Here is a 16,576-nt window from a genome sequence, read left to right as displayed (position 1 = left end):
AATCATATCTGCTATGGACAATTATTATGTAATTTATTCTTCTATCAGCATTTGAATTCTGTCTGTTACATGTAAGGATCCCATTAATCGGCATCTAGGCTTTCAAGTCTCATTTAAGTTTTCCATCAAGTATGTGGTCGTTAATCAATATAATCAGTTTGAGTCTGTCGAAATAATCATTTTTATGTAGAAATATTGAATTTGCTGTAAATCTAAGCTGTTTACCTAGTTTAGGAGTTTTGAGTTTACTATTTCAGAACTTGCTTTGTAATTTACAAGCTAATATGGGTAAGTGACAATGACTCCCACCACTTAGGCTGTGCAATGGGATGAGATCTCTCTCTTTTTCAGGGTCTAGTGTGGATTTGTTTCTCTCCACTCCAAACTAGGGCCTGATTGGGAAAACCATGCGTAGGCATGCATGTGTTGAAGTATGGCATTAAGGAATTGGTTAAAGAATCCTCGATTATGTAGATGATAGAGACACCTTAAAGTGAGACCATTTTGTTTGTTATACTCATTTGCAGCACTTTATGTTAAAATATTCATTCATAATCCTGATGGGGATTGAGTTTGAGTAGTGGGAAGAAACTGGAATATCAAATACCACAAAAGTTTTGACAAGATTTTGAAACCTCTCCATAAGGCTGTTATCAGTCAACTTCAACCTTTACAGCCTGTGTAAATATATATTCAACGCTACACAAAAGCACATTATTCATCCAAAAAAGTTGTTCCATGAGTTTGAACCTTTTTTACCCTTTATTAATTCTTTTGAATAGCTTGTTATGGATGTTTAATTCTCACCGTTACATGAGCTTGTTATCTAAGAGATTCAGAATTTTTAAGCCAACATTAACATTCGGTTTTTTTTCAATTAATATACTCCCCATTGCCTGTTGATCATTTTAACATCAAGAGATATCTTATACTTTATCAAAATTGTAGCCGTGTATAAAATTGGCTCCCCTATAGAATATATATTAATAAACCTTTTGTTCAGCCTTTATCAAATAACGTCAAGATGGCCGAGTTGGTCTAAGGCGCCAGTTTCAGGTACTGGTCCGAAAGGGCATGGGTTCGAATCCCATTCTTGACAGAAAAATATGCTTTTCTTTTAAAATTTATTTCCCTCTATTGCATTTTTATTTTTTATTTTTCATTTTGTACAAAATTGAAGCATGATACATATGTTACATAACAATATAACATTCCACTTAAACAACAAATACAAATATGTAAATTTCTTTTAAGAAATCAGAAATCAGAAAAATGAAACAGGTTACTTAAAACATCACACTAGGGAATTGTGATGTTAGCCTTAAAAATTTGACGCAAAATTGTTACAGCATAGACTTCAAAATTCCCCCCACTCAGCTATGGATTCCACTTCCTTTATCGTCAGACCCACCAATTAATCCTTCTCTTCTTAGCTTATCTTCCTTAGCTTTTCTACAAAAAATGATCCAAGAGTTCACCTCTAAAGCTATACAAACACCAATCAATGAAGATAAACACAAACAATAAGCCAACTTAGCATAAGACCTGCCTTCTCCCATCACTTCAAATCCTTGGAAAACATTCACAACTCCTAGCACAACACAAGCATACCCAACAAAATGGTGATACGATTTCCAATACTTCCTAAATTTGTTTGTAGTCTTGGGCCTAAACAGAAGTGCAAGTGTCTGTAAAGCCCCCATGCAAAATGCTGCAAACCCAAGTTTGCGATGCAGCCCATACATCACTCCTGGTGACAATTCTCCCAGCCTGATTCCAATGGCAAACCCAACTGTCCCTAGAAAAAATGCACCAAGTTGGATCCCTGAATGAGCATAAAACCAAGAAGGCCCCAGTGCTTGTATGTGGCGCAAGTACCTTGCTGTGACTGCTCCAACAGGAAGCAAAACACCCCACGAAATTGCGTTTATGATCCCATGCACAGTTCTCAATGTTTTAACATTGCTGTGTTGGATAGCTGTGGAGCCAGACTTTATATCAATAGTTGCAATAGATGAAAGATCATTGGAAGTTGTGGGGTGGATAGTTGGAGAGTAGCCTTGAACATAGAGGCCACGGTTCCATACATAGTGTATTTTTGTTTTGTTGGGTACAAGTTTTAGGGTAGCAAAAATTTGAATTGTGGCACCATTGTGAATAGTTGCCATTTTGCCTCCATAAAGAGTGGCCGAGGAAGATATGAGGTTGATGTCAAGAGGTCTAGAAAGAAGAGGGGATTTTTGTAGCTTAACAGTAGGGTCTAAAATGTAAGGAAGTAAAACTAACTGGCCAGAGTTAGGGTCAGGAAAGGCTACTAGAGCACGGGTACCAGTCATTTCAGCTGAACTCGGGTTTACGCCCCATCCAACCCAACCTGAGGGTGAAATAAAGGTGCCAAAGAAACAAAGGTCTAATGTTGCATTGTGGGCATGGAAGGTCCATGCAATTGATGCTTGCTGGGTCGGAAGTATCATGCATTTTTGAAAGGTTTTTGTGGCAGTGGTGGTGGTGCAATGTGCCGGGAAGGCAGTGTGTAGATGGGAGGAGAAAAGAAAGAATAGGAAGAGGAGAAGCATGGTGGTGGAAGAAGAAGAGAGGAAGGGAATAGCTAAAGAGATAAACAAGCTTTTGTTAACATCTATGTGTTTGATAATAAGAAATGAGGATGATGATGAGTCATGATGGTTGTTGGACATATGTAGAGAAATTTGTGTTGTGCTTTGCTTTGAAGGTAAGCAGAGAATACTGTATGTTGGTTTGGTGAGATGTGGAGATGTGGGTTTATATGAGCATATTGTCTATCTGCATAGTGACAGTAGATGGAGTATTATATATTCTTAATCACATCATTTTGTTGTTGTTTTTGTATTAGAAAATGGAAGATTATTGTTTGAGTGGGGAATCAGAATTGTGGTGGTGTTGGCGTGGGCGTGGCTTTGAAGCAAAGTTGCAAAAGTGATTTTCTTGATCATTTGTAATGTAGGAACTTTTTCAATTGAAATATTTTATGCAACAAGTTGAAAATTCATTTGTTGTGAAATACTCTTTGAATTGATTCTGGATCTAATAATGCTTGAAGTAGTTTCAGATTGAAAGTTGCGATGGACTTTAGTATTCTTTAAATTGTGTTTAACAAAGTTTACTATTAGGTTCTATATAACAATCTGTTTGGTAAACCGAGTGGAACCCAGCAGGCTATGGATTTCACTTTGCAGTATAATCTCCATACACGACTATTTGCTGAATCATATCTGCTATGGACAATTATTATGTAATTTATTCTTCTATCAGCATTTGAATTCTGTCTGTTACATGTAAGGATCCCATTAATTGGCATCTAGGCTTTCAAGTCTCATTTAAGTTTTCCATCAAGTATGTGGTTGTTAATCAATATAATCAGTTTGAATCTGTCGAAATAATCATTTTTATGTAGAAATATTGAATTTGTTGTAAATCTAAGCTGTTTACCTAGTTTAGAAGTTTTGAGTTTACTATGTCAGGACTTGCTTTGTAATTTACAAGCTAATATGGGTAAGTGACAATGACTCCCACCACTTAGGCTGTGCAATGGGATGAGATCTCTCTCTTTTTCAGGGTCTAGTGTGGATTTGTTTCTCTCCACTCCAAACTAGGGCCTGATTGGGAAAACCATGCGTAGGCATGCATGTGTTGAAGTATGGCATTAAGGAATTGGTTAAAGAATCCTCGATTATGTAGATGATAGAGACACCTTAAAGTGAGACCATTTTGTTTGTTATACTCATTTGCAGCACTTTATGTTAAAATATTCATTCATAATCCTGATGGGGATTGAGTTTGAGTAGTGGGAAGAAACTGGAATATCAAATACCACAAAAGTTTTGACAAGATTTTGAAACCTCTCCATAAGGCTGTTATCAGTCAACTTCAACCTTTACAGCCTGTGTAAATATATATTCAACGCTACACAAAAGCACATTATTCATCCAAAAAAGTAGTTCCATGAGTTTGAACCTTTTTTACCCTTTATTAATTCTTTTGAATAGCTTGTTATGGATGTTTAATTCTCACCGTTACATGAGCTTGTTATCTAAGAGATTCAGAATTTTTAAGCCAACATTAACATTCGGTTTTTTTTCAATTAATATACTCCCCATTGCCTGTTGATCATTTTAACATCAAGAGATATCTTATACTTTATCAAAATTGTAGCCGTGTATAAAATTGGCTCCCCTATAGAATATATATTAATAAACCTTTTGTTCAGCCTTTATCAAATAACGTCAAGATGGCCGAGTTGGTCTAAGGCGCCAGTTTCAGGTACTGGTCCGAAAGGGCATGGGTTCGAATCCCATTCTTGACAGAAAAACGTACTTTTGACTTTTAAAATTTATTTCCCGCTATTGCTTTTTTTTTTTTTTTTTTTTCATTTTGTACAAAATTGAAGCATGTACATATGTTACATAACAATATAACATTCCACTTAAACAACAAATACAAATATGTAAATTTTTTAAGAAACAGAAATCAGAAAAATGAAACAGGTTACTTAAAACATCACACTAGGGAATTGTGATGTTAGCCTTAAAAATTTGACGCAAAATTGTTACAGCATAGACTCAAAATTCCCCCCACTAGCTGTGGATTCCACTTCCTTTATCAGACCCACCAATTAATTTCTCTTCTTAGCTTATCTTCCTTAGCTTTTCTAAAAAAATGATCCAAGAGTTCACCTCTAAAGCTATACAAACACCAATCAATGAAGATAAACACAAACAATAAGCCAACTTAGCATAAGAACTGCCTTCTCCCATCACTTCAAATCCTTGGAAAACATTCACAACTCCTAGCACAACACAGCATAACAACAAAATGGTGATACGATTTCCAATACTTCCTAAATTTGTTTGTAGTCTTGGGCCTAAACAGAAGTGCAAGTGTCTGTAAAGCCCCCATGCAAAATGCTGCAAACCCAAGTTTGCGATGAAGCCCATACATCACTCTGGTGACAATTCTCCCAGCCTATTCCAATGGCAAACCCAACTGTCCCCAGAAAAAATGCACCAAGTTGGATCCCTGATGAGCATAAAACCAAGAAGGCCCCAGTGCTTGTATGTGGCGCAAGTACCTTGCTGTGACTGCTCCAACAGGAAGCAAAACACCCCACGAAATTGCGTTTATGATCCCATGCACAGTTCTCAATGTTTTAACATTGCTGTGTTGGATAGCTGTGGAGCCAGACTTTATATCAATAGTTGCATAGATGAAAGATATGGAAGGTGTGGGGTGGATAGTTGGAGAGTAGCCTTGAACATAGAGGCCACGGTTCCATACATGTGTATTTTGTTTTTGTTGGGTACAAGTTTTAGGGTAGCAAAAATTTGAATTGTGGCACCATTGTGAATGTTGCCATTTTGCCCATAAAGAGTGGCGAGGAAGATATGAGGTGATGTCAAGAGGTCTAGAAAGAAGAGGGGATTTTTGTAGCTAACAGTAGGGTCTAAAATGTAAGGAAGTAAAACTAACTGGCCAGAGTTAGGGTCAGGAAAGGCTAATAGAGCAGGGTACCAGTCATTTCAGCTGAACTCGGGTTTACGCCCCATCCCACCCAACCTGAGGGTGAAATAAAGGTGCCAAAGAAACAAAGGTCTAATGTTGCATTGTGGGCCTGGAAGGTCCATGCAATTGATGCTTGCTGGGTCGGAAGTTCATGCATTTTTGAAGGTTTTGTGGCAGTGGTGGTGGTGCAATGTGCGGGAAGGCAGTGTGTAGATGGGAGGAGAAAAGAAAGAATAGGAAGAGGAGAAGCATGGTGGTGGAAGAAGAAGAGAGGAAGGGAATAGCTAAAGAGATAAACAAGCTTTTGTTAACATCATGTGTTTGATAATAAGAAATGAGGATGATGATGAGTCAGATGGTTGTTGGACATAGTAGAGAAATTTGTGTTGTGCTTTGCTTTGAAGGTAAGACAGAGAATACTGGTTGGTTTGGTGAGATGTGGAGTGGCTGCATAGTGGATAGTAGATGGAGTATATATATTCTAATCACATCATTTTGTTGTTGTTTTTGTATTAGAAAATGGAAGATTATTGTTTGAGTGGGAATCAGAATTGTGGTGGTGTTGGCGTGGGCGTGGCTTTGAAGCAAAGTTGCAAAAGTGATTTTCTTGATCATTTGTAATGTGGGGAGGGTTAGGCTTATTTCTAAACTTTCAAAAGTAATCGATGCCCATTCCCATGCCCTACAGGCAATCATTTACAAGTTCAATTTTGATGATACAAGAAACGAAGTCCATATTTTTTTTTTTCATGACGAGATGGTTTGGACTAGCTTACATGCACTCAATTAATCTTAGAATCCTAGAACTATGACCGATAACAGCTCCGGTAGCTACCCCATTAGCACCCGAAAGGGACCGAACTCAAAACTTTTCAGTAATACATTTAAGAGTTTTACTGAACCATTCGACACCTAAAGATAGTTCATATCTTGATGCTATTAACATCTTAGAGACAAACTATTTATCCCACATTCACCAACTATAGAATTGATAAGTGTCCAACTTTAATCATTTTGCAATGAGTAAACGACATGTTTCCACCTAAAGATTAGTGAAAATCGCAGTTCTCATCCCTGCTTTCATTTATTCCAAATATCCACTCTTAAATTAACACTATTAATGATTTTTGGGTTCTGATCCAATATGAAGAATTTTATTACCAAGCTGCCCTTACCAATAAATTACCTTTTAACCCAAATAGATTTGGATTTTTCTGGCAGACACAAGAGAGGGGAAAATCGGGAAAAAAGGCTCAGATCTAGCCAAATTGGAGGTGAATGAGGCTAGGGGATGGATGGGTTTTGTCAGGGATGAGTGGGGGAAGCTAGAGGCAGTGATGGTGATGTCAAACGGCGTCGGAATCCGGCTAGATCTGGATTTTTCTAGCAGTCACGAGGGAGAGGAAAATTGCGGATAAAAGGCTCAGATTTGGCCAAAATGGAGGTGAACGAGGCTGGGGTATGGATAGGTTTTGTCGGGGATGAGTGGGGGAAGTTAGTGGTGGTTGCGGTGATGTCAAACGAAGCCAGAATCCGGCTAGTTCTTGATTTTTCCGGCAACCGCCAGGGAAGGGAAAATCGGGGAGAAAAGGCCTAGATCCGACCAAAATGAAGGCGGACGAGGTTGGTGGATAGATGTGTTTTGTTGGGGATGAGTGCGGGAAGCTACTGGTGGTGACGGTGATGTCAAACGGCGTCAAAATCCTGCCAGATCTGGATTTTTCTAGTAGTTGCGAGGGAGGGGAGTGATGAGGGGTGTTTGTGAGAGAAATTTGAGATGTAAAGGGTTATGTTGAAATTTTTATTTTTATTTAAGATTTAATGCAATTCAAATGATTTTCTGTAAATTTAAGTATGAAAATGTAGAATAAATGAAACTAAGGGTAGAAACTAGAAAGTTCACTAATCTTTGGGTGGGAACATGTCGTTTACTGTTTTGCAATATACAAATCTCCATTAGAATAAGATAATAGACGGATGAGGAGGTTGATCGTTTTGATCAAGTTCACAAATTTACATAGTAAGAAAACGAAAGGAAATCAACAATATATAATATTAAAATATTATAAATGTAATATATTGACTTTATATGCTATAATGTATAATTAACTGTTATAAAATAAAATAAAAGATATGGCCCCGTAAATTCCATAATTCCTGTTTACAATATTACGCTCGTAATATATTCTAATTAAAAAAAAAAAAAAAAAAAATAATTCCTGTTTACAATATTACGCTCGTAATATATTCTAATTAAAAAAAAAAAAAAAAATTAATTCCGTAACTCCTTTTTTGAAACGACAGTGTCGTTTAATTTTTCTAATTTGCTTCAGTGGGCAGCTACTTGTCTTCTATGGATCGTTGTTCATAGAGAAGATCAGAAGCAAAATGGCTGTGAGTTTGGAAGGAGACAAGGTGATACTTGTACCTTACATGAAAGAACACGTACCAAAGTACCACCAGTGGATGGAGGACCCAGTTCTTCTTGAAGCCACGGCGTCCGAGCCTCTAACCCTTGACCAAGAGTATCAAATGCACCTCTCCTGGACCCAAGACCCCCACAGTTCTCTCTCTACGCACTTACATCTGGATATCATTGCTTTTGCTTTTATTATTATTGAAAAGTTTTCACCTTTCTTTGTTATTTGTTAATTTTTTGTCCTTAGATCACGTTTAGTGAACTGGGTATCTTTTGTTTTCATAGTTTTGATGATGGATTTTTGTTTGCAGAGAAAACTTTCATTCTTTTGGATAAGGATTTGGTAGAGGGAAAGTTTGTTCATGGAGATCCCTATGTGGAAGGTAAGATAAAGCTAATTTTTTTTTTTGTTTTATTTATTTTCCTCAGTTTGTTCAATTTAAAAATTCAGGTGGGATTGAAAGACTCAAAACAATTTACAATTTTATGTGTTTTGAAATCGCTAGCTTGCGTTTCTCTGTAATTTCGAATTCAGGAGTTCATAATTTTTCAATATTGTTTTCGAATTTATGAGTATATTTTTGGGTCTCAGATAGTTACAAAAAGTTATTTTTCCCCTTTCACCCGCTATATGTCCAGCAATTGGAACTGAAAATTTTTCAGTTCTCCGATGCAACTCTTCTGCTAGAGGTTTAAGAAATTCATTGCTTGTTTGAGTTTTGATGCATTCAAAGTTATGATCATTATATTGGGGGTTTTAGCCGATATTTGCATGTTTGACTTGTATAGAAAACACTGGACTGCTTTAAACATTGTTTATACATGTTGTACACCGTGTTTGCTGTCCATTAGTTAGTAATTGTGTGCTCTTGTCCAGCCATGGTTGGTGATGTGAATATTTACATGAATGACTTGGATAATCCTCAATTGGCGGAGGTGGAGATAATGATAGCTGAACTCAAAAGGTATTTTTTTTTTTAAATCTTTTATATAGTGAACAGTTTAATAAAAAATTTAAGGTTTTTGAAACATTGCCAATAAAATTCTCTGTCTTTTTAATGAAAAGCCATGTGATCATGGAAGATTTGAATTTACTCTACATGAGTTGATGGATGGTGGCATCTTAAGTATATTCTGTTAATCCATCCATGGGTCAATGAAATATACTCATTATTGAGCTCCATGTAATAATATATTGTGATTGTAATCGATTCTTTGTTAAATGACTATTTCCTTTAATTCCTTTAATGAATAGCTTTGGACATGACATGTACTATCGTTTGATATTCTTTTTCAATAGTATTTCATTTCATTTTGTTCTTGCTAGCTTAGTCGTGGTAAAGGACTTGCAAAGGAATCTGTCTTGATGATGATGTCCCATGCAGTTGAGAATTATGGTATCAATATCTTCCGTGCTAAGATTGGAAAATCAAATGGACCATCTCTAAGTTTGTTCCGGAAACTGGTCTGTCTGTCTATCTGTGTGTATCGCATTCTCTTTCTATCTGTATATTAAGGTATTATTGACTAAAGTCTTTTGATGGTTGGTGTAGGGCTTTGAGGACATTTCCTACAGTGAAATCTTCAAAGAGGTGTGAGCATATTGTCATCTGGCTATTAAAATATTTAATTAACATCATCAAGAGTAAAAGGATATTATAAGCACATTTGAATGATGGGCATTCTTTACTTCTTGATTACATATGCTGTAAACCAAAAGTTGATTTTCGTAGGTTTCATCTTATAGATCATGTTTATCAAGTCTTCTGAAATCTGACTGTACATTGAAATATTGAATTGCTTTAATCTGATGATGTTATCAAATATTTTACTGTCAATCAAATTTATTATGTTGTACAAGCCCCAGCCAAGGAGAGACTAAGAGTGAAAACACTACAGGCTGTGGATAACTGGCAAATAATTTCTATAATAAACAACTGTTAAATGTTTAAGCCTATCAAATATTCTAATCTGGATGATTAGATCTTTAATTTTTTTTTTTTAGTTTTTTCTTTTTTATTCATGCTAACTTGTGAGGAAAACCTTATATATGCATGGATTTGGATGAACTGCTAGGTTAATTTTTTCCGTATGATGTGCCTTATCTTATGTCTCCTAACTATACAAGAAAAAAATATTTTCATATTGAAGGAAATCCTTTATCTCAGTGTTGGGTAGCTCATATTTCTGTTGCATATTTATTTAAATTTCTAGTTAATATAACTTTTCTGGAACATTTTTGATAGATGACGTTGGAGTTGCCGGTGACCAAGCCAAAGCTGGAGGAGCTTCAACAGTCGATTGGTCACGTGGTTCGACATACATAACCCTGTAGGACCTATTGGATTTACTATACGGGTAAAAGAATCTCCTCCAAAGTTGCTCTGCGTTTATGATGATAAGCTGAGGATGTTTAGACTTGACACTGTCCCTTTTAAATCCTCTGTTTTAGTCTTTCAGCTGGTAAGATAGCCCTTCATTTTAAGGAATATAATTCACAAGTTGATTGAATAGCCCATGAAGAAAAAATAGTCTGGCGCTTAATTATTTTTTCCCAATTTTTCTCTCATGCATTTTCTTTTCTTTGGACAAGGCATGCCTATACTTATTTTTCCCTTGGCTATGGAGACGAGGGTAGATATCTTTAGTATTTGGAAAAACTTTGTAATACAAGGTATTACTAGCTGTTTCAAAATCTGCTGGGTTTGCTGGGGACCATATGAAGTTTTCTACTATGATAAATATAATAATAATGATAGCAACAACTAAACTTATTTATGAATGTAAAGACTTCTCGGACATAGTTAACTAGTGTAACACAGGAGGCAATCTTGAGCAGGAAGCCACACGTGATACGCCTGTAAAGTTTCTTCCTCCCAGTCTTCACTTCTATGACAGAAAATCCAGTTTTGCCATTGATTGAACATTTGGTCCTGTAGTTGAATGTATAGCAGGGTTGGTGTTTGAAACTGGCCCCTCTTGCCACACATGATTAAAAGTGGTTCCATTAGCTAATGGGCCTATAACAGCAAAGATAGTCGTCTCATTGTCGGCATATATTGCAGAAATGTTGGAAACTGGAAAGCTGAGAGTTCCAGGTTGCATTGAAGGGTTGTAACTGTCTATTGGTGTTGGGTAAACAGCCATACTCCCATTGGCATGTCTAAAAGCAACTATAGCCTGCGATCCAGCCATGCCGGACCCAGTTGGGTTGATTGCCCATGCAATCCATCTTGTTGAAGATTGGCTGGCTCTGTATGCAATATGAGCACTCTTGGTGGATGGAATGTAATTCCAGTGGAGGTAGGCCTGCAGCACCGGAAGGTCACTGCAAGAGCTGAAAACTTGGTTACTTGGAAAGGTATAGTTTTTGCAGGTTTGAGCTGAAGAAATGAGGAATAAAGATTGGATAATGCGGATTGCAAAGGTGAACCTAGGGCTTATTTCCATTTCCTTATATTAAGAGTAATTTCAGTAAACAGGGAGTTTACTGATTTTGTAATGCTGAGATATTTACGGGGAGAAAGGGTGCTAAAAGGTATAGAGTTGCATGAAGTGAACAATTTGTAGTTTGATTGTATGAAATCTGAGTCTGGGGAAGTGTCTGGAATTGTTAGAGGTACAGAGCTTTTTATACACAAGTGATGGTTGAGACATTTAATCAGTCAAGAGTTGTTGACTGTTTTAATACAAGTGTTTCTTCAGATTTTGAGTAATGTTAAATGTAAAAACAAATCTTACAAAGATTTGTGTACAAACTGATGTGCCAGAATATGAGTGGAAGAGTGAATATGATGAGCTTGATTTTTTGTATTCATTATTTCATTCATTTTGTGTCATATCTGTTTGTACACAAATATTTGTAAGATTTGTTTGTGCATCTAACAATATTGTTTCTACGATCATGGAGTTGTCTAAAGAAATCGAGGTTACATTAGTCAGGAAATATTTCTCCTTTTCTGCATGATGGTTTTCTTGTTTCAGACTTTCAGCTTCTCACCTGCTAGTTAAAGTTTAAATTCCAACCTAGAACAATTCTAATTTCTACATCAAAGTCACCAATTTAAAGAAACTAAAACATTATATGCATCCCAAAGAAAAGAAAACTTCTAACATTTCTTCACACAAATATGGGGAAAACTTTTAGTTTACTTGTCTTGTCTTCATTAAAGAAGAAATTGTGGAGATACTTAAAGAATATGAAGGCTGTCGTTCAACTATTCCAGGCTATTCTGAATGATGATACTACTTTTAAAGAAACAATAAGAGTTGAACCCAGAAAAAGAAGAAATAGAAACCTTCTAGATTAGCTACGAATATCCTTATACTTCTCAGACTGGTAGTTTTCTTCTGTTGCAATTTAGTTAAATGAATGACATGATTTAGCGCGTCTTAGCTCACCTAAAACAAAATTTGGGATTAAGGCGTTACACAAGGTCTTCAAATGACATAACAGGATTAATTATTTTAGGCCACACAATGACACAAATTAGGCATATGTGTAAAAGGGTAGAAAAAACTGGAGAATACAGACATGTAGGTGGCATATTCTGAAGAGTTGTGCGTTTCCAATACTCTAGCATATGAAAAGAACAAGTCAAAATAAATGTTTTCACTTTCAAGAAGATGATAATAGATGAGTTGACTTGGAAAGATTAGGTAGGTGTAATTGAATCTTACATGCGGTGTGACAGTGACTGGTGAAGAATTCCAGGGAATGTTTTATAAAGTTTTCATGGTTGGTGTGGACAATAAATAGATAGAAGTCTACAAAGACTGCTTTTCATTATTCACCTTGCTGGTCACGAAAGAAATTCAGATTTGAACATATGGACAACTGGTTGTTCGTCTAAACTGACAGGGAGGAGGTAAATTTGCAGATATGGGTAAATTTTATTCACATGTCCTGAGATTTGGTTTCATAAATAAGACCTCCTCCATTTTCAAAATGAAAACTTTACTAAAGTGGACTTTGGCAACTATCATTTAGCCCAACGGAGGTTGGCAAAACCATAAAAGGGGTTATCAGGTGGGTTAGTGAGAATTTAGTTGATATTGCTCAACTAATAATATTTGGAACTTAAAAAGGCAGATATCAAGTGATAATCTTCAAGTTGTCAACATACTTTCAGTTTCAGACATTCTAATCTAAGTAATCTCTGCCCTTTATCAGTTTTGGTCACTTGGACTTCATTTGTAAATAAGCATGGGAAAGCACTGTGTAAAAGGGTCATGAAACAAGAGCAAAGCCATTCATTTACAATAATAACCGGAGTCTATTAATATTTAATAAGAAATCAAAGCAGATGATTATTTCTTGTCCATAGATGAGTTTTTTTTTTGCATTGATTATGCATTCCTGACATAATTCAAAATCTTAATGACATAACGGATTCCCTTCAGCTACAGTGAGTCAAATCCTGAATAAGATGAAATCAGACCAGTTCTACATTGACATGATGATATCATGACTTCATTTCTTGCTTTTATATTCATTTCCTTAGGTGGAGCTGATCCTAATCAAACACAGATTTGAGGGACACAAAGCAAGTGGGTAAAGATATATGAACACAATAGACTATTGGAGTAGTTTAAGTATAACAGATATATATTCTTGGTTTAGGCTGGAACCCATGTCAATTATAATTATATTATTTATACATAAACACACCTGCTTTCTCAAGATCAAAAGAAGATGGTGATATGAATTTTTATTTAAATAAATATAAGAACATTAATAAAATAAAAAGAGGTTCAACAAGATGTTTACAGATTCAGATAAATTTAAATCAAAAGAGCTAATTAACTCTATTTGTTTTAGCAGTAATCTCTAATGTATCGCCAGATGGTAAACCTGTTAACTTTAGGGATACGTTATGTAGGCTTTACATCATTATTACTTGATGATAAATCTGCCAGTATAGAAATTTCAATGCTGGCAAAATAAAATTAGTTTGACCTGAGTATACCATACAATAATGTTTTATTAAATACGCAAATCAAGAATCATATTATAATACTCCAAAATTGGATTTACATACGACTCTTAATCTGCAGCAAATTTAATGTTTTAAATAATAATTCTATTTATTATCATAAATATAATGTTTCACATTATAAATCATTCAGGTATAGACCATAGACTATAAAAGAAAAAAAAAAAAAACATATTATGATTCAAGATTTTTGAATCTTATGCGTTTAAAAAGAAAAAAGTCTTTTGGACCGTTGTTCTTGTAATTGTCTCCTTGTTATGGAATGGGAACTTTGCCCCGGAGGAGGGTGTTGAAAAGACATGTAGTTGACCTAACTGAACAGACACGGCAAATGGATGGCCCACAAATCTGTTTCGGTGTCGTATGCAAAATTGGCCATCTTTTTCCCACACTGTCCAATTGCAATTGAAACATGAATATGAAACCAAAATAATAAATAATTAGTATTTCACTTTGACACGCCCGGTGGATGCTTCTTTTGTTTTCCTGACGTCAAAACACACACAAAATTACAATACACATTTCTGTCCTTCTTCTGCTTCTTCTCATATTTCAACTTGGTCATAAATAATGCGACACGGTCATACAATTAGGTAACCATGCAGTGAAGTTACCAATTCAACCAGCTGAATAGATTCTTTGTTATTTTGTAATTATCTATTCTTTGTTAAATTTTTATGTACCCTCATTTTTTCTAAAGGCTTGTCGACCATATTTGGTAGACATAAAAGCGTGTGAGTTGCACATATGGACTTAACCCAGGGAATTAGTAAACTATACTAAAGCACACCCACATGGACTTTCTTAGTTTCTTTTATGCTTCCTCCACGACCAAATATTCAAAATACAATGAAAATCCTACACATATATGTAAATAGTACGCACAATCCCAAATTATCTCTTCTTCTAATAAATAAATCCAATTTAAACATTGATAAATTTGTAGCCTTTGTCTTGTTCTCTTTTGTTTTGGCTGCTCTTTTTGTTTCATCATCCTATGCTCAGACTTGCGACACGTATACTTTCACAAACAATCAACGCTATTCCACATGCAATGATCTTCCTGTGTTGACTTCTTTCCTCCACTGGACTTATGATTCATCAACTAACACTGTTCATCTTGCAGTCCGTCGCACTGGAACCACCTCATCCCAATGGGAGGCTTGGGCTCTCAACCCTTCAGGACACCGAATGGGAGGGTCTCAATGCCTGGTGGCATTGCAAACTTCCAGTGGAGTTCGGCACCAATTGGTGCTGACGAAAGCACGCCGTCATTGCAAGAGGCTAGTTTGAGGTTCGGAGTATCCAACCTTACAGCTACATTGGAAGGTGACGAGATGATTATTTTTGCCAAACTGCAGCTTACTAGTTATTTGTTATTGACTAATCAACTTTGGCAAGTGGGTCCCATGAATGGGAATAGTCCTGGTGTTCATGTAACCACTGGAGATAATATGAGATCAACAGCTACCATTGATTTTACAACTGGACAGACTATATCTACCAGTGTTAATTTCGATGCCAGACAAGGGAAGAGGAATGTGAGTGATTTTTCAAAAAATTTACATCATGGTAAACAGAATTCTAGATGGGATTTCAAAGTTGATAGAATTCATTTGCTTTTTCAGGTTCATGGAGTACTAAATGCTGTGAGTTGGGGGACTCTTATGCCAATGGGGGCTATGATGGCAAGGTAACTTAAGGTGTTCAAGTCTGCAAATCCAGCATGGTTTTACCTTCATATTGTCTGCCAGGCTTCGGTTTATATTGTTGGTGTTGCTGGGTGGGCAACTGGTATCAAGCTCGGCAACGAAAATATTATCAATGACAATCAAATACACAGAAATATTGGCATAGCCCTTTTCGCCCTTGCAACACTTCAGGTAGTAATTCTATTTGATTTCCCTCTTGAATTTTGGTTGAAGATATATATGCTTCTGTTTATATAGTCTTCTTATATACGCATTTGCTTACTTGATGTGCAGAATTTGCATTGCTTCTGAGGCCAAAGCCTGATCATAAATACAGATTTTACTGGAACATCTACCACCATTCCATTGGGTATGCTGTGATTGGCATGAGCATCTATAATGTTTTGAGTGGCTTAAGCATTTTGGACCCGGAGAGAAAATGGTGGAACCTCTATCTTGCCATTCTTGTGGTTTTGGGCGTCACTGCAGCATTTTTAGAAGCCATAACTTGGTACATAGTGATACAGAGGAAAAGGAAGAACAATCAGAAGAACTCTCACAATGCAAACGGAGTGAAGGGGGCTAATGGAGCCAATGGAGCTAATGGTTATTGTGTGAGGACAGAGCAGGAGGTGTAGTTTATAAGTATCGTAGTATTATTTACGATTTTTGTGCTAGCTTTACTCTAGCAATTAATCCCCACCATATTATTTTTGCAATTCATTACACCTGTATTGAGGGCGTTCTAGATTATTTATATAGACTGAGAGCTTACTATTCTTTTGTAATGTTAAGAGTTTCACCGTTGTCATTGTGAGAAGAGTGCCATTAACATTGATCATACAGTGTAATATTTTTTCACTGTATACATGGATTCAGACTGTTTTTCTTTTTCAATCTTTCTCTCTGTTTTCAGTTAAGAGCTATGAGAA

General features: G+C 36.1%; 2 protein-coding genes, 2 non-coding genes and 2 pseudogenes across 7 annotated transcripts; 4 read left to right on the top strand and 2 right to left on the bottom strand.

Annotated features, from left to right (window-relative positions):
* Window positions 1-1,018: 1,018 nt before the first annotated feature.
* TRNAL-CAG lies at window positions 1,019-1,099 on the top strand. Its single transcript has one exon. It is a non-coding gene; the product is annotated as a tRNA-Leu (tRNA).
* A 96-nt stretch (window positions 1,100-1,195) lies between these two features.
* Window positions 1,196-2,678, bottom strand: LOC116126395 (cytochrome b561 and DOMON domain-containing protein At2g04850). Its single transcript, XM_031412099.1, has one exon. The coding sequence runs from the start codon at window positions 2,574-2,576 to the stop codon at window positions 1,374-1,376; it is 1,203 nt and encodes a 400-aa protein (XP_031267959.1). The 5' UTR covers window positions 2,577-2,678; the 3' UTR covers window positions 1,196-1,373.
* A 1,583-nt stretch (window positions 2,679-4,261) lies between these two features.
* On the top strand, window positions 4,262-4,342 carry TRNAL-CAG. Its single transcript has one exon. It is a non-coding gene; the product is annotated as a tRNA-Leu (tRNA).
* Window positions 4,343-4,613: 271 nt separating this feature from the next.
* On the bottom strand, window positions 4,614-11,571 carry LOC116126321 (annotated as a pseudogene).
* Window positions 7,831-11,370, top strand: LOC116126385 (N-acetyltransferase 9-like protein). 4 transcript variants are annotated; one of them, XR_004127472.1, is made up of 7 exons: window positions 7,831-8,101; window positions 8,269-8,340; window positions 8,835-8,922; window positions 9,290-9,422; window positions 9,511-9,549; window positions 10,204-10,420; window positions 11,023-11,370. XR_004127472.1 is itself a non-coding variant. In XM_031412091.1 (7 exons), the coding sequence occupies exons 1-6, from the start codon at window positions 7,927-7,929 to the stop codon at window positions 10,282-10,284; spliced, it is 588 nt and encodes a 195-aa protein (XP_031267951.1). In that variant the 5' UTR covers window positions 7,831-7,926; the 3' UTR covers window positions 10,285-10,315; window positions 11,023-11,370. The 4 variants fall into 4 exon arrangements, 2 of the variants coding, with proteins under 2 accessions (XP_031267951.1, XP_031267950.1); XR_004127471.1 differs by having other exon boundaries at window positions 10,780-11,028; XM_031412091.1 differs by having other exon boundaries at window positions 10,204-10,315.
* Window positions 11,572-12,839: 1,268 nt separating the features above from the next.
* On the top strand, window positions 12,840-16,519 carry LOC116126320 (annotated as a pseudogene).
* The last annotated feature ends 57 nt before the right edge of the window (window positions 16,520-16,576 follow it).

This window comes from Pistacia vera, unplaced genomic scaffold (assembly GCF_008641045.1).
Source record: "Pistacia vera cultivar Batoury unplaced genomic scaffold, PisVer_v2 Contig179, whole genome shotgun sequence".
NCBI classification, from domain to species: Eukaryota; Viridiplantae; Streptophyta; class Magnoliopsida; order Sapindales; family Anacardiaceae; genus Pistacia; species Pistacia vera.
The sequence above is the reverse complement of the archived record's forward strand: the minus strand, read 5'-3'. Positions and strand labels throughout refer to the sequence as shown.